Here is a 27,481-nt window from a genome sequence, read left to right on the forward strand (position 1 = left end):
TTAAGGAATAGAAAATTAACCTGAATGTTTTTTAAGAACATTAAAATTCTGACTGGTATTAGTTCGCAGGGACATATTTTCTTCATGATCTGTAGTGAAGTCAAATAATTACTGGAATGCTCTTAATCATAACTTTCACAACTGTTTTGTTGAAGAGTGCACTGTAAAGGCTGATTAGGTTATCAAAACCAAAAAAAAATCATAACTCATACCAAAACAAGCAGATTATACTGTAAAAAGTCGAGAATTTATTTACTGCATAGCACTATGCTTGCCTGCAATAATACTTCTGTTGCTCAAAACTGATTAATGATAAAGGATACAATGCCCAGAAATAACTATAACCTCAAAATGCTCTGGCAGCTAGAATTGGTGGTGAGATGCAATGCTACCAGCAAATCAGGGTGCCATGATCTTATACAATGGGTGGCTGGAAGTGAAACATAAGTTCTATAGGTAATGGTAATCAAAAGTCCGTGGCAGTTGATACTTTTCTTTTTCTCCCTATCTGTGCATGTACAATATTGTAATCTCTGTGTATGTTTAAGTAAAGAATTATTAAAAAAGGAGTAGATCATAGTGTGTTAGTAGTTTATTGTTTTGGTTTATTTTTTCAAGTCAGTGAATAAATGCAAGCTCTAAGTCTTGAGTGTTTTGTGTGCTTCTGGTGCTTAAGTCTCAGAATGAGCTAGTAGAACTTGAAAGATGCAAAGAAGAGTAACAACGATGACTTATTAGTTTGCTAGCTTGTTGTTGCTGTTCAAAGATTGAATTAAATTTCCTCTCTTGATGATTGTGGCAGAATATAGCTGCCATAGAGATTACTAAATGTGGTAGGCAAATAAGTTAGACTTCGTTTTGCTAGTGGCCGTGGTCCTAAGAGAGATTTCACGGTGAATTATTCTGTGTCTCTGCAAAAGCATCTTTCCTTATAGTTGCAAACTCCCTGTCATCTCTTCCCTTTACTCCTTTGTTCACAGTTGGAAAGACTATATGTATATTCATTTGTTACACTAAGACTGTATTCTCTAATAGTATGAAGTCAGGCCAAGAAGTTTCAACTATTATAAACATCTTTTGTGTCAACATAATAGTCTCAATTGCAGAGAGTATAGTAGAAAAATCTCAGTTATTAGACGGTGACTTAGATTTGAATTACAGGTATTGAACTTTTCATTTTGTTTGTGTTAAATCCAAGACCAGAAGGAAATGCAACTAAACCTGATTTGAATGTGAGTCAAAGGCAAATGTTTTATGAAATAGAAAAAGATCATGTTTATATTAATCTGTGAAATATTGCAAAATAATCATTTAGTTGTTGTGATATTAGATACGATATCCTTGACGTCTCTAGTCAAATTCAGACCTAACCCAGGTTCTGTTGATAGAAGTCTAGTTTCTGAAGCTGTAGTAGCCCACGTGAGAACCTCATTATCTGGCTCTTCCTTACCACAGTTTACTGACACTATGCTATGTTGAAGCACGTGGTTTTAAATTATAAAGCTATAGGCAATTTACTTAATGACTTGCATTGGAAAATGCTAGCCTATAGAGTTGAGCAGTTTATTTTTGTTTGCTGATAGAAAGGTCAAGGGGATTTGCAGCACATGCACTTCTCTCAATGCCATGTCAAAAAAAGATGGAGAAGTGTTCTCCTTAGCTGAGAAAGAGAACAAGAGGAATCTTGTGAGGTAAGCCATACGCAGGAATAGGGCAGTACAGAATAAAGGAAGTACTGCAAAGACATTTTACCTTCTCATGCCTCTCCCCTTTCTGTTCTAGAAGGCTGAATTAAAAGAATCAAGGTGAGGAAATTAGATTAAAAAAATAAAATACAATGTAGAATAAATGGGTTTCTTTATGAAAGGAAATGCTGAGAGTAATGGTAATGTTTCATAGCCTGACTTTGCATGTCCGCACCACAAGGATGTCAAAATGATAAATGCAACAGTGAATAAATTTTAGATTGCATGCCTTGGAGATATGCACAAGCTTAGGGTTAGACCTGCATTTCTTGTTTCCTTCATTTCTATTCAATGCATTATTTGACTGATTTCAGTTCCTTGGAGAAAGATCATCACACTGCCAGTCCAACAAACTACTCATAGCTTCTTGATAATTAATATTTTTACATTACAATGTAAAGTGTTTCCCCATATAACTAGTATAATCCTTTTATTCCATTAGGTGTCTATTTTTTTAGCGTACAGCATTTTATCAGTGACTGTAAGAAGCGATTTATTAAATGTTGAAAACATTGTACTGGATAGTTCCTATAAAACTTTAAGGAAATTGTAAATGATCCAGGACTATGATCTATAGATCAGCCCAGGTTGAAAGAGACCTCTAAGGATCATCTGGTCCAAACTTTCATGGAAAAGGGGGCCTAGGTGAGATTATCTAGCAGCCTGTCCAGTCATGTCCTGAAAACCTCCAATGATGGAAACTCCAGTCACATCTCTGGGGAGATGGTTCCAGTGATTGTTTTTTTTTATTTATTTTTTTTAATCAAAAATTTATTTTTTTATACTAAGGCAAACCTCTCCCACTGCCCTGTTTAGCCATTGCCCCTTGTCTTCTCCATGTGACTCCTTGTGAGGAGAGAGATTCTGTCCTCTCTGTAGCTGCCCTTTAAGTACCGGAAAACTGTGACGAGTTCCCCTTGAGCCTTTTCTTCTCCACGGAGAAAAGAGCCAACTCCCTCAGTCTTTCTCCATAGGGCAGGTTCTCCAGCCCTTTGATCATCTTCGTGGCCCTCCTTTGAACCCTATTTGGTCTGTCCACTGAATTTTGGAATCTTTTCCAATCTTTTCGGAATTGCAGGGACCATAACTGGACACAGTACTCCAGGTGCAGCCTGGTGACCACTGAGTAGAATGGGATGACCATGTGTTTACCAATGCTGGTAATGCTGCTGTGGCTGCAGCCCTGGGCCTTGTTGCCTTTGCTGCTGCAGCAGCACACTGCTGGCAGGCCACACACATCCTGGCCTGTGCTGGGCTCTTCGATTGTGTCGTCCCAGGAGTGGGACTCTGCATTCATCTTTGTTAAACTTCATATGCTTCCACTTACTACAAAATCCGAAAAATCACACAGTACTTTGTTTCCAGGAGAATTTTCCTATACTATAGCATGTATAAAAATGTGCAAATACAGAGTATTACAGATCTGTGATTGAAAAAGTGTTGGTGCTCAGTGAGGACACTCGCCTGTTACCATTAATGACAAGACCTTCTCTATCAATTGTAGCGTTTCTTTCCTGTAGCAGTATCTGGGGGAAGCTGAAGCCCCTTACATCTACTAAACAGCAATGTTTACCTTTTTACACTCCTGTGTATGTGTTGTGCTGCATATTTTCATACACAAAACACAAGCTTTTGGAAAAAATAGCTAGTCCTTCCAGGAATGCCCAGGTCTTCAGAGCTGAAAGCTTTGTAATTTGTTTGTGAAAAAAGATGAGTCATGTTCTTGTGTTCATAAGAGAAAAACAAACATGTTTACTCTAAACTGCTTGTTGTAGTTAATAGTCTGAGCAGAGTTACAGTGGTGCCACTTCTAATTTCTTAGTAAAATCAGTAATTTCTCAGCAATAGGTGGATGAGTTATGTGTAACTTTACAAACGTTTAAAAATAATCTCTACATAAAATAGGGTTTTGCAATGAAGATTATTAATAGCGTCATGGCAATGAATATCTTTGTATTATAATGTCTATTCCTTATATTTTACATAGCACTTTTATTTTCTACTTTAACCTTTGCATTTTTTGAATGTTTAGAAGGAATAATTTATTAGATCTTTAAAATACAAAAGTAATTGAATTCTTATCACACTTTAAGGAATTTGCAGATGGTCCTAATGAGCTGTAAATCACAAAATACTTGTTCCCAGAAGAATTTTCTTACAAGACAGTTATTCTTAGGAATGGAAGATTGCTTCAGTGTTGATAATGTTTGCTTTATTGCTACTGAATGCTAACTAATTGTAATTTTCCATTACTTCACAACAGTACAGCCTACCTAGCTGCAATCTGTGATATGATTGCTATGAAAGGACAAAGTATTGAGAGACCTGAGCAGTGAAAAGAAGAATCATTAATATGGGTGAATGCCTGCTCAAGCATTCATCAATATTAGTTTAACAGATTTTTGAAAGCAGAATTCACACTATGCCCATTGCTGATAACACTCTAATGTCCTTTTATACTAAGCAATAAAATCCCCTTTGCTCTTTTGACAAGTGGTTTAGACATATCTGCAATCTTAAATATTATATCTCATTTTCTTATAATTTTGGAAAGCTCTTTAAGGATATTAAAGGCAGAAAAAATAAAATGGTAAAACAAAACCATTCCCATCCTTCATTTGGCATGTATTGGACTTTTAATTTCTACTAAGAAACTCATAAGGGACTGTTTCATACATCAGTGAAACTGTTTCAGTTGTGTAGCTTTCAGTTCAGTTTGTTTGTGATTTTTTTTTTATCAGCTCCAGAGTATTGCCTTTTCTCAGTCTGATGTAATGAGGCCAAAAAAAATGTGAATGAGAGTGACTATGCAATGCAACAGATGGCTATAAGGTGTCATAGAGTCTCTATCCTTGGAGATTTAAAAAAAACCAACTGGACTTAGTACAGCATCCTGATCTTAAAATCAAAATTTACTTTGAGCAGCAGGTCTTTTGAGAGATCTTCCAATTTAAATTATTTATCGTTTTGTGGAAAAACATGCGTGCAACAGCTTGGTTTGCAGAAAAATCAGAAGTCATTAATTTTTACTTTCTCTTTGGTTTACTTTTTCTTTTCCCCTTTTGTAACACTTTCAAATGGCAGTTATGTGCCTTAGAGTTAGTTGAAGTTGTCCACTCAGCTGTGGTGACATAATTCGATTTGGTGATAGTGGCAGCAGATCAAATGCTGGGTGGCAGGACACAGGGGATGATAAACATCAGTTCAGGTTAGGTCCAGGAGCTGAGACAATGAGTGTTTGGGATCTTTCAATTAGGAATTTGAGCTGTCACAAATTTTTATGCATGCATCTCAGCTTTCCTGAGTGATGGGAAGAGTGAAGCAGGCTGGGAAAAACACCACAACAGGATGCCCACCTCCCTCCTGAGACCCACAGAATTATTTTTTTTTCCTCTCTGCTCTCACCATGTGAGGAAATGAGTTATTTGATATGCTGATAAAGGAGAAAATCTTTGTCACTTCAACCAAAAGAAAAGAGTAGGTGATTTAATTAAGCTTTCATTTTATTTTGAAATACATTTAAACTACACGATAATTTTTCTTGTTTACTAGTATCTGTCCATTGTACAAATACTTTTTGTAGCTACTATGCAGTTTTCACATAAAAGTGAAGTGTTTCACTAGTCTGGATTGATGATTGGAGTTTGTAGAATCAACTGCTGAAGGTTTATTGCTGGGTTACGATGACACTTATGTATAAAGAAATCAAATCGTTTGTGACTTGTGATGGGAATCAGGTGATGTGGAAAAAAACAGAACTACATATGAAATCTGCTGGAATTAGGCCACAATTGATTCCGGTGCTGTTACCCCTGAGCTGTGGCACAGGTGGGTGCAGGAGGAACTATCTACACGTGCCAAAAAGACATCAAGATCCAAGATTTCTGTCATTATCTTTCTCTTTCTTGTTCCTTGCATGTAAACTCCCACCCCACACTGTGCTTCACAGGCAAGAGGAGAGAATTGCAAAATCATTTATGTTGGAAAGGACCTTGAAGATCGAGTCCAACCATTAACCTAACACTGCCAAATCCACCACTAAACCATGTCCCTAAGCCCCACATCTACACATCTTTTAAATATCTGCAGGGATCATGACTTAACCACTTCCCTGGGCAGCCTGTTCCAATGTTTGACAACACTTTCGGTAAAAAAAATTTTTCCTAATATCCAGTCTAGACTTTCCCTGGCACAGCTCAAGGCCATTTCCTCTTGTCCTGTCGCTTGTTACTTGAGAGAAGAGACTGACACCCAATTTGCTACAGCCTCTTCTCAGGCAGTTGTAGAGAGGGACAAGGTCTCCCCTCAGCCTCCTTTTCTCCAGGCTAAACAACCCCAGTTCCCTCAGTAGCTCCTCATGAGACTGGTGCTCTAAACCCTTCACCAGCTTCATTGCCCTTCTTTTGACACACTTCAGCACCTCAATGTCTTTGTCATAGTGAGGGGCCCAAAACTGAACACGATACTCAAGGTGTGGCCTCACCAATGCCAAGTACAAGGGTCCCCTTGTACAATCACTTTCCCAGTCCTGCTGGCCACACTATTTCTGATACAAGCCAGGATCCTATTGGCCACCTGGGCACACTGCTGGCTCATATTCAGCCAGCAATTGACCAATACCCCCAGGTCCTTTTCCACCAGGCAGCTTTCCAGCCACTCTTGCCCAAGCCTGTAGCATTGTATGGGGTTGTGGTGACCCAAGTGCAGGACCTGACACCTAGCCTTGTTAAACCTCATACACTTGGCCTCGGTCCATTGATCCAACCTGGCCAGATCCCTCTGTAGAGCCTTCCTACCCTCAAGCCCAACTTGATGTTATCTGCAAACTTACTGAGGGTGCACTCGATCCCCTTGTACAGATGATTGGTAAAGATACTAAACAGAACTGGCCCCAATACTGAGCTCTGAGGAACACCACTTGTGACCGGCTGCCAACTGGATTTAACTCCATTCACCGCAACTCTTTGGGCCTGGCCATCTAGCCACTTTCTTACCCAGAGAAGCGTATGCCCTTCCAAGCCGTGAGGAGCCAGTTTCTCCAGGAGAATGCTGTGGGAAACAGTGTCAAAGGCTTTACTAAAATTTAGGTAGACAACATTTGCAGCTTTTCCCTCATCCACTAAGCGGGTCACCTTGTTGTTGAAGAATATGAGGTTAGTCAGACGAACACAGGAGAAGACAGCAGTAATGTAGGAAGGAAAAGACTTGAAGGACTGTTAATTGTTTTTTTTTACTACATGTGGTAATGATTGTAACACCAGATTTATACTCTTACTGTAGCAATAGAGTTATTTAGATCATTGCTTTTCTCTTCTGTTTTCTTTTCTTATTTCCTTCTCCTCTATTTTCTCTTATGTTTCCTTTTCTTTGTATTTCCAAATATATCAGATTTGAAAGTGCAAAGTTCTGAAAGTCTTCACTTCAAGTTATTTACAAGGAAGTCCAATCAAATCCAGTCGATGTAACAGTCTTCCTTAGGCAATGAGATTTGAATCCTCCTGAGGTCACTTGAAGCTGAGGATGAAAAATAAAGGAAAATTATTTTTATTTAAGACTGCTTTATTTTTATTATTATTCTTGTTAAACAATGATTAATCATTGCTCCAAACTAACATTTTCTTCAGTAGCCAAACTGAGCCAGAAATGTTTCATCACACACTACTGTAGATTTTATAAACTAGTTTTTGTTTATTTTTTTTTTTCCACTCTACAGCGCTGGTGGTTGCAGACATCACGGATGTAATGTTATGCTTGCTTGCTTCTGCCATCTTTTAACCTATGCAAAATTGTTCTGATTCCTTCCCTGCTAAGTTTTGATTGCATCAGCAACTTTTGCACCCCTGGAAGTATTTCTTTTAATCTTTTTTTTTAATTTACTATTTTACTTTTGTACTGTCAAGTAACTTAATGTAACTGTATTTCAGTTTGTCCAGCTATTGGAGACTATTTCCGCATCCCCAAAAGGGTGTCCCCATTTGGTGCAAAAGTGCCATCCAATCTCAAGGTCTTTTGGTGTCTCTGGCGATGTCAGTGTACTGAGACGGGAGGGACTGCTGGGGATCAAAGTAGAGAGAAGGCCTGGTGGGGGATGGTGGATCCACTTTTGGCTTAATCTTGAGTACCCCACTTTTTCACTGAATTTCTCTGTGAATTTCTTATAGATTGGTTAATGAGAAGTTCTACCAAAGGACACCTGAATAGATGTCTGATTGGCAAAAGCACTCAATCTAGACTGCCCATCAGAACTGTCATGACTCAATTTTCAAAATAACTCTTCACATTGAATGCTAAAACCTTTTAGGGTTTTAGTTGCTCCTGTTTGCTTGACTCCTAGATGTTGAACTTATGAAAAACTCTGGCTTTTTGTGTCTCACAGGGCTCTCTCCTGAGTCATCTCCCATTTGTTCAGCTTTCACTGATTTCAGTTTGAGCGTTACAGCAGAATGCAGCCCCTGATGTGCAGTTCTGCACATCTGTAGATGAATTTCGTTGGTGCTCGGGGTTCAGTATTTAAGTTCTGGCAGATGTGATCAGATAACACCTTCTGAAGTGGTGCTAACTTTATTTGCTTTTCTGCTTTTGAGTTTCAGTTGCAAAATGTCATTAGGGGACTGTTTTTGTACATTGTTTTTGGAAATAATGACTGCTTGGTTTGTTTTTTTTACAGATAAAAGTATGTCTTTGCTTTCACTACTTAAAAGTTTTGTTCTCTGATGGCACGTGATCTTTTTCTAATAATACACTAGTAGCTTGAAAATCCCTTAATATATTTTTCAAGATATGGATTAGTACTTGTGTATTGTGATTTCAAATGGATAAAGCATTTGGAAAATGTGAACAACACTTATTTCTGGAACAACATTGCATTTTAGGAATTAATTTTGGAATCACTGACAGGGAGTGTGTGCTGAGTTTTGGAGAGATGACTGACTGTCTTTAATTTCTTATACGTTTCTGGAGCCTGAGCTGTTTTTCTGTGTATTTGTGGATGTGATGCTGTACTCTGCTGATATGGAGAGAAAAGCAGTCTGTTCAAGGGTGCGTGTGTACCTGCAGAGAAATTTTTAACAGGAATGTGTTTGTTGAGTTAATATCACATGAGCTTTCTTATATAATCCTCTGAATTAAACAGAAAGGAAAAACGTTTGGACCGTGTCACTGGTAACAGTTTCAGCTACCTCCACAATCTGACTGGGAAGCCAGCTAGTGTAAATGATGATGTTTTGATGCATCTGCTACTTTATCAGTTTTTTGCTAAATTATACAAATTTGTTCATTTGAATCTGAAGGATAATAGAAAATCTCAAAGTATTCCCTTACCTATAGCACAAACTTGCTTTATATCATGATGCAATCAAATCCTTTTAAGCGTTATTGAATTAAATATAATTTTGTCTGGCACAAAATGGCTAAGGGGTATCTGCTTGAATAATCAGCGTTCAGAACTTGATTGCTAGTTAATACAAAACTGTCTCTGTAAAAGCAATAAAATATTTTTCTGATTTTCATTAAGTTTTTTATTTTAATCATAGATAAATGCATGCAGTCAGTTCAAGTAAGTTTAGAACAAGAACCCTGTTACTATTTTTAAAAATAAAGTTTTAATTTCTTTAGGGTTTTGCTCATAATTTATTACTACAATATTTTAATTCAGTTATCCCAGCAATCTCCCATGGCTAACACCAACTAGTATTCATTTAGCACTGACAAAGGAAGATCTCTGCTTTGCATTGAAAATTAATGTCTTGAATGTTGACTTTACAGATATCTACAACTTAAGAAAGACTTACTAACAGCTGAGGCTAAATAATAACAAACGCTTGCAAGTAATATATAAGTTCTCCACTCCTTCTCCCTTAATAAAGATCTTGCTAGGGCTTGGTATCTTCTTCCCCACCCACCTGTTGTTTACTTCTAACAGCAGAGTAATAAACGTTTTAGGTTATATGTTGGGGTTTTTTTTAATTTCCAGGGTGTTGTGAGTAAGCAAAGTAATATTTAAACTATTCTGTGTATTTTCAATTTTTGCAAGACCCTTTCTAGTAGAGCTACAACATAATTCTAAAATATCGTGAGAGAAACACTGTGATCGTGTAAGGACTACAGAGAACCCTGGTTTATATACTCAGTCATTGTAAATATTTTGCTCTTTTTACCTGCATTTGTCCTTTGCAATTACAGGTTTATTAATATTAGAGCATAGTACTTAGAAGCAATGAATCTAGTAGCCTTGAAGGCGGAGGTAGTATCGTATCCGTATTATGTCTTGAAGATCATTCAATAAAATAGCTATAATGAGGTATCCTGTGCTGGTATAACTGTGATGAAATAGATTAATGAGATAGGAATACAGAGTCAGTAATGCTTCTTTAGACCAAGCTTTAGACCTTAACAAAATAAAATAACATCTGAAAAATTCCTACTGAATTTTTTTTTCAACATTCCTGAATGACTACTGTTTTTTTTTAACCAACTCCATGGTTCTAAATAAAAGATCTTGAAGCCTTCCTTTGAAATGTGAACTGAATTCTTGTACATTTATTAAGCAGTGATATCTGAGACTTGGCAATGATATATCCATTTTTGGAGTATGGGAATGATGCATAATGCTTTGCTGATAGTGAGGCAAGAAAAATAAAGCAAAAGTGCCTAGAAATTCTTTGTTCCGATTTAGTTGGAAAGATTCCGGTAGAAATCAATAAGCCCTGCTGCTATTGCATGAAACACCTGGACGCTTGGCAATTAAAAAAAATAAAATAGTAATTTTAAGGATTATGGATTATTGGCATTTATGTACTTGAATTCAAGGACATCTGAATGCATAACAGAAGCTCCCTTTTGTTACCTATAAACGTTTAAGTCTGTCACCCATGTTCAAAGACTAGAAACAAATTAAGAGACTGTGCTAGTAATTTTGTGAATGCCTAGTTTGTAATAATAATTTTTAAAAAAATCAAACTTCACAATATAGTGGTGGATACTTAGCAGGCTCCTGAAGAAATAAAGGACAATTCCACCACAGGAAAGTCAATTTAGTGCTTGTCCAAAAAAAAAAAGGAGAGGCAAATCAGACAGTAGGATTTATTCTCTAGAAGATAAATCAAGAAAAACATATAGTCTCTACAGTATTTTCCATTGTTTTGTTCTTTCTGTAGTTCTGTTTAGAACAAGTTTTTAGATTTTGTTTTTTTTCAATATTTAATGAAGCTGTAAGAGACATTGTTTCATCACGAGTGCAACATGTAATAAAAACAGGATTGTAACCTTTCAGAAAACTCACACTATATGTGAGTATATCCAGCAGAAAATGCCGAACAGCTCTAGGGATATCTGGGGTATCAATTAGTAACACAGCTTTTGAGCTTTTGAATGTTGGTGAATGATCTTTATAGCTGAGACATCTTATCTCTGCAGATCAGAGATCAGCTGTACACACACAAATGTTTCCATGTGCATCAACCTGGTTAGACTTGCACATATATTTCCAAGACACAAAAGGCTATAACTTAAAACTGACTTTTATTGAGATTATATTCATTTAAAAAAAAAAAGTTAGAAATTATTGTGTACTTTTTCAACATAAGGAGTGCTTTCCGAGATTGTCATTAAGAAGCTGTCAGCATCGTTGATACCTACAACCGTTGTGCTTAATTTGGAAGACCAGAGACAGAACTCAAAACAATGTTAGAAAACTTTGAAGTCACATCCAAGTGGAGAAGATGAAGTATCACAACTTACACTTGTTTATAAATAAAGCAGACAGGACTTTCAGGAGAGCATTTTGACTCCAGCCCCACATCACTCTGCGTAGGTAGAGCACCACGTGACTCCTCTGGAAGTGTCGGAAACTCTAGGGCTGGAAGGCTGGCTTGCTGCAATGGCTGACTATAGTTTGTTAACAATTTATATCAGCAGAGAAGTCCAATTACTTGTGTAATTTTCATTAGTACTCAAATTAAGCTATGCTCTAGCTATATCTTCGGTGGCACTTTTGCCAATTTAAAATGTCATGTACTCAGTTGGAGCTCTGCTCTGACACTGCCGAATTGGCAAAGTTTCTGCTGTGGACTTGATTTAATCTTGAATAATATTGAACAGAGAAGTAATTAAAATAAAACAGGACAAAACCTCTGAAGAATATATTTAATCTAAAACTTTAAAATGGTGACCTTGACAAGATATTTTTGATTTAATTATGATAGAAGGGGAGTATCCTGCACTTGAAACACTGTGCTCTGAGAATTCAGTATGACACTACCTCAAACACACACTTTGTGATAGTGAGAGTCTCCTTAGTTTTGCTCTTGTCCTTTGGGGACATCTCAGATTACTTTGGTCTATGTAATGTGACTACCTTCATAAAGGTATTGGAACGGATTCTTTCTTCAGAACAGGCTGATAAACAGAAGCGTTCTGTTCTCTAAAGCCATATCATGTTGAGTTGCTGCCCATCAAACAGTTTTAGTTGCCTTTTGTAATTATCACAAGTGCTTTCAAATAATATTACCTTCCGTTTTCCTTATTTAATGGGGATAGAAATACCATATCTGATTACTGTTGTTTATGTTTATTTTTCTGCCTAGGCAAATTTTAAATGCTCATTTAAGTGCTTCTGTGTAAAATTGACCTTAACAGGTAACTGGGCTACCTTTTTTCTACCTGAAGATATTTTTGTTACATAAAACCTGATCATTCTTGAAATGTCAACAACGATTTGTGCTAGTCACTGTTTGTGTTTACAAGCATCTTGTATTTTCTCCAAAATTCAATTTGATACATTTCACTTCAGAGTTTGCTTGCAGTCATTAAAAACATAGTAGTTTTTATATAGCCTGCACCTTTTTCATAAGCGCTGCTATCAGGGAAATTGGCAAGACCTTTTATTCTGAATCTACAAAAACATTTGCAGGGAGACCACTGGAGTTTATTCCCAGTTTTTTTTTTCTCTCTCCACTGAAAACTTTGAACTATGATATTTTCTCTCTGAGGAAAAAAGGTGTTGCATACAAGATTAGGATGTGGATCTTCTCATTCTTTTCAAATGTATTTTATTAATCTTCCTTCACTTAGTGTGGATAGCAAGGAAAACTTGTTAGCACTATTTTATTTAAAATACACTAAGAATTAAAGAAGTTACTTCGAAATATTTTTTGAATTATCTGAATTTTCTCACAGAACTATACTTACAGGCGTCTTATATTTCAGTGTTTTGGTTTTCAACTTTGATATTAGCTTGGCAGATATTTACCTTGTATTGGGCTAGAAGCAAAAAGGAATTAATGTGTTTGCAAACTCAAAATTTATCTAAAGTTCCATGTGCTTTGAGAACAGCTTCATTCCTTTGACAGCAGGCAACAGAATATTTTGTGATAGCTTGTATGGTATTCAATGGAATGTTCTCTTATAATTATAATATATATTAGTATATTAGATCCTGCTCCTTGTCCCTGCAAAATTGGTAGGAATTTTAACTTTGATAATTAAGACTGTATACGAAGGTTGAGCCATGGATCTACGGAAATCATTGTCTACATTGAAAATCACATTTTCATTAGAAAAATCCTTATCTTATTGAAGAAAATGAAAATATCTGTCAGTCAGACATCTTGCTCTGAAAATTTCACTTTATTTTTGATTAATCCAACAGAATTGGAAAAGACAGGAATGATAGTTCATTCATGATAATGTCAGCCCATTCCAAATCTCATTATCTAACTACGTATTCCAAAGTTACAGCCAGCAGTCCAAACTCTAATCACTTATTTGAACTGTGTTCTAGGAATGTTCAGATGGACCTACAGAAACCTAGAGATGACGTACCTGAAATGAAACAATCTAGGGTGCATTGCTTGGGTTTCAGTTCTGGGCCAGTTTTTGTGACTGGTGAATCAAATTGGCATTGTCCTTAGGATTTTGGCTTTGTTTTTTCTTTCGTTGTTGTGGGTTTTAGGGTGGGGTGGTTTTAGATTGTTACTATATTAACTACTTTTGTGTATTATTTAATAAAAAAGTTGTGTATTTTATTTAAAACCATATTTCAGTGTATTAATATGAAAATATTTTTCTGGTTGAAGAATACAAAATAGGTGTGTTTATATTTTAGAAGGGATACTTTGGAAATTTGAAGTACCTGAAATTATACTCAACTTTGCTGCAGTCTAGTTAGTTTTTCTGCTAATATTTCCAAATATAAGATTCCTTTTGTGACTTTTTTAAGAAAATTGATTGCAAATAATGCTGTAGTCACACTGAAGTTTGCTTACCCTGTGCTTTTGGTTTCTGTTAGGCTCTATTGATTAGTTGATGTTATCGAGACCAATTTGATCAAATTTATTTAACATATACTTTAAGAACATTCAATATTTAGCCTTACAGCATTTCTTTTTTTTTTGTTTTCTCCATAGATACTACAACGTATTCCACTGAGCGATCTGAGCACTTTAAGCCATGCAAAGACAAGGATCTTGCATATTGTCTCAATGAAGGGGAATGCTTTGTGATTGAAACCTTAACAGGATCACATAAACACTGCCGGTAAGTCGCTTGTGAAGATGTTGCAAAAAAAGTCTTCTGTCCAAGGCAAACAGTGTTAGAAAAAATAATAAACATTTAGACTTAGAATGTTACAAAGCAATGGAGTTTGTCTCGAATTTGATTGCATCCCTCACAGTTGATTTTTTTTTTTACTAGTCTGAAATAGCTGTAAAAACAAATACAGAAATACAAAAAGAAGCATTTTGGTTGCTTTATAGATAAGAAAAATCTTCAATATTTTATTTTCTAATCATGTAAATAAGTAAGGATTAATGTTTTGGTTTTTACAATATATTTTTTACATCTTGTGTTCCTCTACATACCAGAAGCATTCCTTTATTTTGAGTACTTAAAGTAGAGCTTTGACTATACCTGTATGCACTGTTAATTGAGAGAGAGGAAGAGTTCAGTTAGTACTTCTAAGATTGAGAGTTTCTTAAATGTAATGACTGAAAAATAAAATAATAGCCATCCAAACCTGCTATGTAGCTGTTGTACAGTTTTATACTCTTAAACTTCTGTTAATGTCTATGACCATGTTGAATGTATTTAAAATAGTATCAGAAAAGAAAACCAAATCACCAAATACAATTTTTCTAGATATAATGGTCCGTAAAAGGGAGTGATATGCAGGAGGAATACTGTAACATTTTTCCTAAAGATGAGAATAAAAAAAAAGAATCTGAACTATTCAAATAATCTTTTAAATAGAAGTGGTCCAAAATGAAAACCTATACTTGTGATGTTTTAATTTACTCCTAAGATATTTTATTTGACATATAGAAGATATATCGAAGACACATGCCCAAATTCTAAACTGAGCATTTAAATAGGTAGGTATCTCTAATATAAACAATAAAAAGTACCTAAGATTCTCAGAAGCTTTCCTGAATGTTTTGGGACTTAAGCTGCTAAATCCCACTAAAAGTAGAAAGAGAGTCACAAAATCATATGTGCCTGATTTGAAAGGGGAAATTTACAGTTTTAAAGATTCATGCAAGTCTGTCTATCATCAGAAGAATATTCCTAAGATTTTTATTTTTAATACAGTGATGGTAGTTTTTTCCTGTTCAGTTTCATATGCTTCAGGGACCACTCATTTACCCTCTTTATTTTATGTTTTCTTATGGCATGCTTCTTTAATTAAATATTATGGCCATTAACTATGGGAGAATTATGACTTTTTCAACTTCTGTCAGAACACTTCGCAGTTTTTTTGTGGTTTTGTTTTTTTTTCTCAAAGCAGGTATGTGATTTTCAGTCTTTCTTAGGAGCATTACGAGCTGTTAGCAAGGGAATTATATCACTCAAATATTTAAGCGTTTTTCGTTGTCAGAATATTGAAACTGGACCAAACTGATACAAATTAATAGCAGGAAGAAATAGATAGGTATGAGATTTTTTTAATTAGATAGGTAAATTTATTATCTAATTTCTTTGAACAGACTGTTTTAGTAAACTATATAGATTAAACATTTAAATATCTGCAGTATTATATCTCATGAGAGCTGTCTTTTTTTTTGTTTGTTTGTTTGACTTTCAACATCTTTCCTGTTGTCTACCTTTGCCATATTCTTATTTGCTGTGATTCTGGTGCCTCAGTCTGACCTAACAGTCAGAACTTTTCCATCCAAGCTTTTCTCCTTAACTAAACAAGACAGTGTGTTGAGTGTTCATTCTTTCCAGCAGAGTAAATTTTTTCATCACCTTCTCTTGTGTTATTCTTCCATAGGGAAATCTGGGTATCATTTGTGAATCCGTTAGCTCCCCTGTGTAACAGATATTGCTTGTACAGGTTTCAGGCATCGACACATTCTCTGGGAATTAAACATCTGCTTATTTCAGTGGGTACTTTGAAGTGTGCAGCATGAAAAGACGTGTATAAGACAATAAAAATTCATATAGCAAGAGAATACATGTTTTAAAATTTAAAAGGTAATTAAACTAGCTATAATGCTTTGCCTAATTCTGTGAGGATCTTAAACCCTACAAGCAGTAGCTCGTTCAGAGTTACTTTTATGGTGTTGATATGTATGAAGAGAAACCTTTTAATTTGACCTTCAAATTCTGTATCTCTACCTTGGTAACAGAATATAGGTCTCTTTGTCAGGGTCAGTGCTGTAGTGAGTGGGATGCAGGCGTTTTTCTATCTGTAGCCCAGAACTGTGCTCTGAAATAGCAGCTAGAATGTACACATACAAAAAAAAAAAAAAAAAAGATGTACTGTATTTGTCCTCTAACTAGAAAAAAATAATTTTCCCTGAGAATGAAAGGGTTATGGAATTCCCATTGCAATTAAAAGAATCATTTGAATACAGAATTATGAAGACTTAGAGAGTGAAATGATACTTTGTTCTTAGAATCAAGCTGCATTGTGTATTCTCATTGGGAGTTTGATTTTTGCATCTGCTCTGGGAACAGAGCACCAATTTACTGAAATGGGAATTTGCCATGTGGAACAGCTGCAGATAGAAGACTGTGATGTAGCAAAAAACTTGCGTCCCACTTTGTCAGATTTAAAGAGTGTTAGTAGATGATATGCTTAGGCAATTGTGCAGTTATTCTTGTTGTGTGTACATGTTTAAGGACAAATATGTTAATGATTGTTAAAGGAAAAAAAAAAATTATAGCAATTAATAAATATTTGAATTACATCCTGGACCTTTTCTGTATCCTCACGAACCATGTCGCCAATGCAAACAGCCTCAACTGGCACTTCCAGCACCTTTCAGAGTTGACAAAAATCATCATGCTCTTGTTGTATGATAGGAGATGAGCACATTTTGAACTCCAGCAGACAGTAATGACATTGGCAGCTGGACATTACAGAGCACTGGCTCTGTTTTCTGTTTTGTGAGATACATGTCTTACCTGGTGTGAACCTGTAATTGTGGGACTAGCGTGCACCCTTGCTAAAGGGCAAGAGGGAGCCTGTGTTGCAGGAGACCACTGGGAATATAGTAAATGAGGAAGTCTGAAGCAGCTCTGCTCATGCATCTTCCATTCTTATCCACCTTCAGAGGCAGTATCCTGAAGTCATGGGATTTTTTTAGCTTAGTCGACAGCTGGAAGAACGACAAATAGGAATGGTTATAGTTTCAAATTTTGTAATTCAGATTTTCTTTAAACGTCTACACTTTACTCACTGTCTCTTGGAGAAAATTTGCCTGATGATGTAAACTGACAGCTTTCTCCCACATGGTTAGGTAACAAACAAGATACACTAGATGTTTTTCATGCTATTTTAAAGGTGTGACTTCAGTATTTATTTTTGTGAATGGTTTAACACGAGCTTGTTTTAAGGATAGGGTAGGTCAACAGTAGGGAAACTTCATATTTAGCTTCTCCATGTGCTGAAATTTTTTCCCTGTTGCCTTCTTGAGAATTTAAGCTGAATGATGAGAGTGCTTTTGTTTAGTATTTACACAGAACAAATCAAGTACGTAGTCAACACTGACACATCAGCATTTAACTGAGTGTTACGTAGTACAGGCTTTAAAAAAAGCTTAGGTTTTGTCTGTACAACTTAATTTCAGGGAAACTATCTCAAGTCACTCTGAGTTTCGTTTTTTGGATTTTTTTTTAGTGTGAATCGTTCCCCGCCGCCGCCTCTTTAGTCCCTTTATTTTCTTTTGATTACCCACTTAGGACTGGCAAACACTGGGTGTATGACTGGGTAAAACTTTTGAGGGGAGAAGAGGAAGAGGAGGATTATACTGTTGAATTTCTTTTCTGAAAGAAGCCATTAAGACTATTGTGTGCACACTGGAAATCTTGGTGTTCGCGATAAACTCTAGTGTGATCTTTATAGATTTGAGTATGTTGGATGAGATATTCCTTTTGTCCTTTGTTTCTGTCCTTCGACTCTCCTTCACAAAGCAAGCAGTATAAAACCTGAAGAAGTTTTCTAACAACAGAGCATGAAAGAGTAGACCCACAAACACACAGTAAACAAAGCATCATTCCCAGTTAACCAAATTGCAACAGGTTGTATGTGTGCATCCAAAGAGCACTACAGTGGTTACTATCTCAGAGTTTTCAGGTTTTATAGAACAATCTACTTTTGGTATATCTATCTTGTTTTGATGAATTTTGAGCTTGGTGATCTTGTTCGCTTTTATGCGTAAAAATTTTCATTTTTACACTTAGTTGATTAAAAAATGATACCAGCATTGCTCAGATTTGTTTAAAATCTATCGTGAGACCAGAAGGATTGAATTCTCTTTTAATGAAAGCCCAGTTTGGGTAAACGTTTATATGCTGTCAGGTTTTATTGTGTCTTTTGCTTAGTAGTACCTGTAATCCAGGCGTAGCCTCTGCTGTCAGTAAAAACAGGAGAAAGGGATCAAACAGATTGGAACTGCTCTGAGTGTGGCATATGATAAGTGCACTTAACCATAAGTTAAAAATCTAAAAAGATAAGACTATAATTTCCTTGTTTTAGTTATGTAGCTTGTTATGTAGGCTTTTGCACTCTGACCTAGGTGTTTTAAAATACCAGCTACTCCATTTTCTGTGTTCCCCTCGTCTTGTGTTACAGTGACACTTCTCCAGAGCACTTCCAACATGTAAGTAAAGCAAACTCAGAAAATCATTTGCTATTGAATAAATAAAACATTTCATTGATGTCACAATATTACAAGTCTAGTTTCATCAAAAATAATCCATTGCATTAAGCTGACAAAATAACATACAGCTACAAGAGTTTAGAGGAGGAATAAAGCTGTGCTTAAAATTTAGGATACTTTCCATGTCAAAGGCAATCAACAGACCTCCTGTTGTGAAAATTATTGGCTTATGAGCATAGCTGTAGCACATATCTAGGTGATATTTGCGTAGTTGCACACCTCATTAGCTGAAAATGCTGCCATTTTTACATTCGTGTTTGCTTTAGAAAAGCCGAAGTGAATTTGAAATACTACATTAGGTAGCTCCAAGCTGTTGTTAAGCAACTATATTTTAATATAGGTATCACATTGCATTATTATTACATCTTCTGCTTATTCAGCAGTGCTTTTACAACTCGTGGTTGCCTTTAGTGATGCGATTGTTTCTGTTAGCTCGAGTGAAATAGCCTGTGTGCCTAAAGCATTGCGGCTGTGATAGTTTGCAAAACTCAGGCCTGTAAGAAGTCAGAATCAGCTCAGCTATGTTTATGTACCTAAGACAGTGCTAGTAAACAACAAATAAGTAAAAGTTTTTATTTCTTTGAGTAATATTAGTAACAAATCTGCAGTTTTACTACCTTTCCCTTTTTAATTGGAAAACTTCATGCTTTCCTTGTCTAGTCGTAGATATTTCTTTTCCTACATACAAAAAACCTCAAACAAAAAACACCCCCATAACCCAGACCACTTCTGTGCATTCTCTCAAGCTCCTACCCCTTGAAATTATAGGAAGAGGTTGCATGACTTTGCTGTCACATGCCTGTTTTATCCTTTTAAACCTTTTTGGATGTGAACCATGAAGAAAAACAGTTTTTAAGCCTCAAAATGAAATGGTATGCAGCCGAAGACATCTCTAGGACTTGTTACATAGATATCATAACTTTTTGGGTATTACCTAATCTTATATGATTTTTACCATGTGCTCTGAAATTTTCTGTAATTAGCACTTAAGATTTGAGCTCATTTAATTAGAATCAGTTAATCAGAGTCAAACTAAATTTTTTTTTGTCCAAATACCAGCAGTTTCTGAGTTATCCGTACTCTCTTTTCCTAATAGTCCTCTAAAATTAAAACCCTTCCAAGTCTGATATTATGGTATAAGAATTCAATAAATAGCAAATAGTTTTTAAATTTAAAGATTGAGTCTTTTAGCATCCTCTCCGGTGAAATAGTGCAAGAACATATGTGCTATACATGCTTATCAGGACTGTGTTTGGTAACACCTGATTCATGCTTTCATAATTTCACATTCAGAAGATAGAGGCTCTCAAGAAAGCTTCTTGTCAAAGTACTTTAATTATTGATTGATTTTTCACAATCTCAACGTTCCATTTTACAGTTGTTTTTGTTTACAGATTTTCCCCTAGATTATTACATTTAGCAGATACTTACCTTCTTCAATCTTCTGTACCTTCTGTGGTAGAAAATACTTTCAGCTTGGGGAAAAAAAAAAAAAGCACATTGAAAAATGTTATGCAGTTCAATTACTTTCAAATATCTGCAAAACTGAGTGGTTTAATGCAGCAGTGTAGCAGTCTGAATTTCAAATGTCATGACAGACATTTCCCTTGATGTGTTTACAAAAATTTACCCTTCAGCACATGCTTAAGTTTTTGAGTACTGCAATAAATAGGTGTTTATTACTGTTGTTGCTGTTCCCATAGTATCATTCCTTCAAGCAGCTCTATGCACCAGAGAAGTCACTGTCAAAAAAAAAAAAAAAAAATCTCTATTTATCTCACGTAAACGTTTTCTGAAAACAAGTTTGTATTACTCTTATTATTTAGGGGAGGATAAATTAATGGTAAAAAGAAATGCAGACTAAAAAAAAGCTTTGTATTTAGTGATAGTTTTAAGTTTTTATTGAGTTGCTATAGTATGTATTCATAGTATTTCAGGTTTTATTTGGAACTAGATGATCTTAAAGGTCCCTTCCAACCCAAACCTATTCTATGATTCTGCTAAGCACCTTAAAAAGGCCAGATTTTCTAATGATTTCACTTTAAAAAAACTTTGATTACTAAACCATATAATTTCCTGGTGCCATTTCTATCTTTTGAAGTCCTGAAATTTACACTCCTGCTTCAGATTATGATCAAGATGCACTTTTCCAGTCAGAGCAATAAAGTAAATGCCACAATACTGTACATATCAAATGCATGCCCAGATATTTAAATTACATATTAATTTAACTTAATTCACCTGGGGTTCATTTGATTTAAGCAAATATCCATAAAAATAAAATATGTAGTGCATTTCATCTTATTTGAAATGCTTATTCAAATTAATATTCTTGAAAGAATTTGAGGAAGAAGAAATAAGGGAGAAATTGCCTAGCTATGCATCCATAGTTAGTGTTGAAGCTTAAGAGCATGTATATATTTTAAAATTATGTCAGCATAGAGGACTGAAAAACTGTGGATTTCTTTTCCCAGAATACTAAAAGATTGATGTAAATCCATTTTCAGTTAACATAAAGTAGGGGAAAACATAGTTTCTGGCTTAGCACACCCCCCTGCTTATTTTTTTTTTTCTTTTTTTAAGCCACGCATTTGTAACTCACTATCAAATCAAATCGTGTTAGTTTATGAATGTACAGTTATTTCCTAAATATAAGAGGAGTATCATTTCTTAGAGCAAAGAGTGATGTGAGTGAAACAAAAATATTTCTGGAAGCTTTAAATATACTATCATCTCTTTCTGGAGGGCTGGAAGACAGAGACCCCCAATTTGACTCCCTTTGCAAATGGCAACATCGCTTCATTTAGTTGAAGTAAACGTTGGGCTATAACCTTGAATTTCAGTAGCGGGAAGTGAGAAATGTGGTTACCAGCTCAGCAGCTGAGATAGCTTTTTCTTGATGCTGCTAATAATTCTTGGATTTCTTGATTTGACACCGAAGTGGGAGATTAGGAAGCAATGCTGTGCTAGTATTTATTCTCATGTCTCACTAGCAAGAATACTTAAAGCTGGTGGAACCTTAAATTTTTATCACCACCTTTTCTTGTGCCTACACGTATTTCTGAAGCTGTCTTTTGTCATTATTGGTTAGCAAGGCATCTTCACTATACCCCACATCTCCTCTGGTAGATGACGACTCAAATCCGTTTTGTATAAAATACAAACTTCCATGAAGAAAGTTGATCTGTTACTGGAGGAAACTGCCTCTAAACTGCCTCTTGTTTCCTAATTCCAAAGAAAAATAAAGTTATGTGACCTACAGAAAGCTATTACTCAGTACATGCTGTCTGAAACTAAATACAATATATTCTTAAAATTGGAAAAATACAAACTGGTAAAGTCCTTTCCCTGCAAAGGAATGTTCCATCAATTTATAAGAATTGGTTTTTTTCCCCTTGCTTTCTAAAACCTGTCAGTGAAAAAAGCAATGTATGGCATTTATAGAACATGCAAATTATTTGTAGAAAAGAAAACCGTAAAAAGTATGGGTGCAAATATCAATGGGCATATATTGCATCTGTCTTGAAGCTAATGCATGCAAATATTCTGCCATCAAACTCTGCTTTTAAATTAACTTGGAAATGAGTTAGGGTTTTGTTGTTGTTGTTCTTACCTCCCTTAGGCAAGAAGGAATTTGTGAAGTGCATAATGCAGGCATCTGAAATCTCTCATTTAAATTCTCATCCTTGCCAGTGTCTTAAGTACACTGAAAGCAATAGCGTTTCCAATCTAATCCTATCTGCAGACATTCTCCCAGAAGATCTGCTGGAAAAAGGTCTTGCTAGGAGAAGAAGTAAACTCTGGACAATTGAGTCGTTTAAATAGAAACGGATGCCAACTGTATCAAAATGCTACCTACCAAAACTTTAATCCACCAGTACTCTAGATTAATCTAAAAAGATTAATATAGATTAATCTGTTTCATCTATCGCTTACTCTGCAAAGAAAGCCTTTCTCACTGTCTCATATTGGAAGAGGGGAAGTGAGGCAAAAAAGAGTGGATTCTGTACTGGTAAGAAAATGGAGTTATCTAAGATTAGAAAAGCAGGTAAAAAGTCAGATATGAATTATGTTAAAGAGATAAATACTCTGGTTCTCATCCTATACTCATTACTGTAGCGTTTAAGAGTGAATGGATTGTTTGAATTGCAGATAAATTCCTTGAAGTAAGTCCAGTGCAAACAGGGATGAACTCTTTAAGCAACCTGCCAACAGTATCTAATAAGAAGCAGATTTATATAAAATGTATTCAGAGATATCTCCAGAAGGTTGTAATGAAACATCTTTTGGGCTGTATTTGTGCCTTATCAGGCACTTTGTTAGATTGCAAACTGCCATTTTTACAAGAATTATGCTGTTGAAAAGGCTAGTGTCAGAAGCCGAGAGTAATAACTTGACTTCTACTTGAGTCGGCATAAAATTTGAGGCCAAACTCCAGGCTGCTTAAGATATTTATGATGTGCCAATGATGTCTTGTTAATTGCATTATTGAAGTATAAAGTATATGTGACAGATGAATGCAAAATTCAGAGATTATCTCTGGAATTAGTTCTGAAGAGAAAACCTCTGCTCTAAATGACTACAGAATAAAATTAAGTTTAAAAACCAGCTAAAGTTATTGTTTGCCTGTTTTGCAGTCTGGATTATTATGGTGGATATCATGGGAGATTGTTACCAGTAAACAGTTGAGGAAAGTGGTTTTGCCTAACATCAAGCTTGTTGAAAGAACAGAGAGAGATGTGTTACTGCCTTTAAACATAATTTCTTTTAACTTTTCTGAAGCTGCATCTCATGGCAGCAGTACAGATGTTTCAAACTTAAAAAGCAACTATATGAATTTCTTCAAAATTTGTAAGAAGAGGCATACTCTTTCTTTCTGTTTACAGCTCTTTCCTATGTGTCACCTCAGGTTTATGATGTCATTTAGATGCGCAGCTATGATGGAGGAAAAAGGGAGACCTGAAGGGACTGTAGTTTTGGAAGATTTATACAGGGATGCTATTCCAGTAAATAAGGAATTTCATTGTTTTTTCCCTTAAATCTTGATATTACTCAAGTATGTTCAATCTACAGTAGCCAATTTAGAGACAAAAAAGCATTAAGAACATCTGTCTTCAGAGACTTTTCAATTACTTATCTTTCAGCTACAGTGTCTGGTATAGTCTAGGGCAGAATTTTGTTAAATAGCTATTTATATGTTTTAATATATTAAATATTTATATATTTACATATTTCACATGCCTTGCTAGGCACTCAGTGTATGAAATTAAGTATTTAAAGGACAAGGGAAAATAGAGAAGCATACCATAAATTACAGAGTGTTGCAGAAAACAGATTTCTGATATGTGCTATTTAATGTAATGTTATTGCTGTTGGACAAGGAAGATTTATTTCAGACATGGTATGCCTGTATTTATGATTCTATAGTTTATACCTCACCATGTAATTATCAGAATAGCTTCTAAATAGAATTTGTTGTTATCTGAAACTAAGATTCTGGTCTCTTCTAGAAGTTAAACATTCATAACTGGTCTTACACATTCTTAATTATGGCCTAGACTAATTTCAGTGGGAATACTAGGGTTGAATGAGATTTGAAATTTCCATTATGTGTTATATTAGAATATATTTTGATTAATTAGTTTAAACCGGTAAAGGTTAAAACTGCCTACACTTTTCTTTCTCTGAACTTCTCTGTTCTCAGTCATGACAATCTCATTTATAAGTGACTTCTTCATATTTGGTTATGTGTAGCCATCCATTCTTCCCGCTTCTCTTTGTGTTCTTAATTTTGCACGTAAAGAAGCAACTTGAAGAACAGTAGCTAGGATAATTAGACTTAAAGTGATAAGTTGTCATCTCTTTCTGCCTTATGGCCTAAAAACTAGAAACTTGGTATTAAAGTTTTCCAACATGAAGGCAAGGAAGAAATTATTAGAAGTGATTTTAGGGGAGTGGGAACTTAAAGTGAACTTATCTCAGAAATGTTTTACTTTAAGTTGCAGAAAATAGAAGCAAGCTCCAGAGGTTTGATATGGTTTTATTTATTCTGTACATTTTGTTCTTGTTTTTACAGGATGGAATCAGTTAAACTATTTTTGAATATCTAGCCTTTTTCTATTTCTCTACAGGTTCCTCCACCTATGCTTTTTTCATTTTTCCCATCAAATTAAAATTGGACCTGTATGAAACTCAAAGGCAGAAGCTTGTTATTTTGTCCTCTTTCAACTAAAAAAAGCCCACCAAACCCCAAACAAACAAACAAACAAAAAAACAACAAAACAAAAGACACAACCAATCAAAAAAAAACCCACAACAAAAAAACAGCCCCAAGGCTTTTGGTTTCTTGGAATTTGTAAACCATAGAGGACCGTGTTCCTGTATAGAAGAATAGAAAGAAAAGAGGAAAAGAAAGAAGAGCAGAGCTAACTGTTAGTTTATGGTATACATTTGAGTGATCTTTTGTCTTTCCATTGGAAGGATTTTTTTGAGGTCCAGTCTGATGCTTTTTTAGTTCAAACCTGTTACTGCTTGTTCTGTTCAGCATGGAAACATTGGCACTGGAGCACCTTTCCTATGAAAGGCTGAGAGAGTTAGAGTGGTTCCACCTGGAGACAAAAAGGCTCTGGGGAGATCTTACAGGAGTCTTCCAGTACATAAAGGGGGCCTACAAGAAAGCTGGAGAGGGACTATTTACAAGGGCGTGTAGGAAGAAATTTTTTACAATGAGGGTGATGAAACTCGGGAACAGGTTGCCCAGAGGAGTTGTGGATGCCCCATCCCTGGAGGTGTTCAAGCGAGGTTGGACGAGGCTTTGAGCAACCTGATCTAATGGAAGGTATCCCTGCCTGTGGCAGGGAGGTTGGAACTAGATGATCTTTGAGGTCCCTTCCAACCCAAACCATTCTATGATTCTTTGTAACTTTTTTTTACACTGTATTTAGATTTATTTTTTCCTCCATACAATACACCTTTCTGGAGACTAACTTTTCTGGTCTTACTTCAAAAGTAATGGTTTTCAGATCTTGAATTCTGGGTCTACAAAGTCTTAACTAAGTTTTACTCGTGAGAACAGTTTTAAAAAGGAGTTGATATCCCTTTTGGGGCAGAAGATTAAGACTGATTCGGTCTTGTTAGTTTCTGTTGGCTGCATCCATGCAGATTGGCCAGGTAGCTGTTTTACTTGTTTTCCAATTTCAGGTGTCTAACTTTGCCACCATACCACAAAGCTTACTTTGAACTAACACTATGCAATGTAGGATCAGCTGATGCTTTCGGAGTCACTCAGATGGTTAGTTTGCATAAAAATGCTTATTAATAGGGAAAAAACCCTTCACATTCTCGAAAATATTTAAAATCGGAATGCTAAAAACAGTAACAATGGGGTAAAGAGTGACTTCAAGCAATAAAATCATTCAGAATATTTTCTTAAAATCTCTTGGGAATTAGAGTTATATTCTCAAATGAAATTGTCTTCAGTGAAAATTTGATCTTACTTAACCAATTTCAGATTCTGTGTATCGAACAGGCTTTTTTGTTTGATCTCTCCCTCACCCCCTGCTCCACCACTTCTTTTTGAACCCAAAATACTCTTTTTGTAGAAGGAAAATCAGCAGTGTTGTAACTGTTACTTAAAACTTGATGACTCTAATATCAGTAACTGTGTTTTTGTAATAGATCTCTCAAACATCAAACTTTGAAATCCCATTTTTGCTTCATAGGCAAGACGAGTTCTTCTTCATGTCATTACCTAGTACAATGCTTCATTTGTGTAAAAAAATAATAAATAAAAAAAAAAAAAAACACCAAAAAACAAACCCAACCAAACAACAACAGCAACAAAACTCAAAACAAAATACCCATTGTGGAATGACAGAAAGAGGACAAAAGGCAGAATCAAAATACCCTTTTTCTAACTTCTCGCTAAACTCTTGAAGGACAGAAGTGCATAATGGTGACTCCAAGGTATTGTGTAGAGGGTTTTTGTTCTCTTCAAAGTTATGTTAACCACAGTAGATGACCTGCTGTGGTCTTAATGCTACGTGGGTTGCTCATCTGTTGTTTTCCAAGGTGATCATCCCTGGAGTAAATGTGTAACTTCCTGTTACATTTTAAATCTCCATTAACACAGAATCAATTCCCATTGGAAGCAAATCTGAGGATCCCCGTGTAATCTAACATCCTATTTTCTGGTGCACAATTTAGCACACTGCTTGTGATCTGTGAATATGCTGTGTTAGATCGTGTACCAAACCTTGTAACTGAGCAAGTTAGAACAAAAAAGCTTACAAATAGGTCAGTGTATACGCTATGGTTGTTTAACACTTGTCAGAAAAACCTTATGGTGTAAGGTCATTACTGTGTCTGCTGAAAAGTACCATAAAACACAGCAGAGCTTTAGTTGGGTGTCTTTAAGCAGAGCTTTAGTTCTGAATAGAGCCATAACATTTTATTTAACATGTGTATTTTAAGTCTCTAGAGTATCACAACCAAATTAATTTAAATTATGCCTTCTTTTTTATCAGCAGTGATTGTTGAATATGAAATCTACCTTAAAGTGCTGCTTTTAAATTC

At 35.6% G+C, this 27,481-nt stretch overlaps 1 protein-coding gene across 1 annotated transcript in view; it reads left to right on the plus strand.

Annotated features, from left to right (window-relative positions):
- Positions 1–27,481, plus strand: part of NRG3 (neuregulin 3) — a 413,505-nt gene that overhangs the window by 160,381 nt on the left and 225,643 nt on the right. Inside the window, 1 exon segment of the mRNA XM_086616693.1 lies at positions 14,150–14,279. Coding sequence (XP_086472819.1) covers positions 14,150–14,279 — 130 coding nt within the window.

Source organism: Tauraco erythrolophus, chromosome 9 (genome assembly GCF_009769465.1).
Source record: "Tauraco erythrolophus isolate bTauEry1 chromosome 9, bTauEry1.pri, whole genome shotgun sequence".
Taxonomy (NCBI): domain Eukaryota; kingdom Metazoa; phylum Chordata; class Aves; order Musophagiformes; family Musophagidae; genus Tauraco; species Tauraco erythrolophus.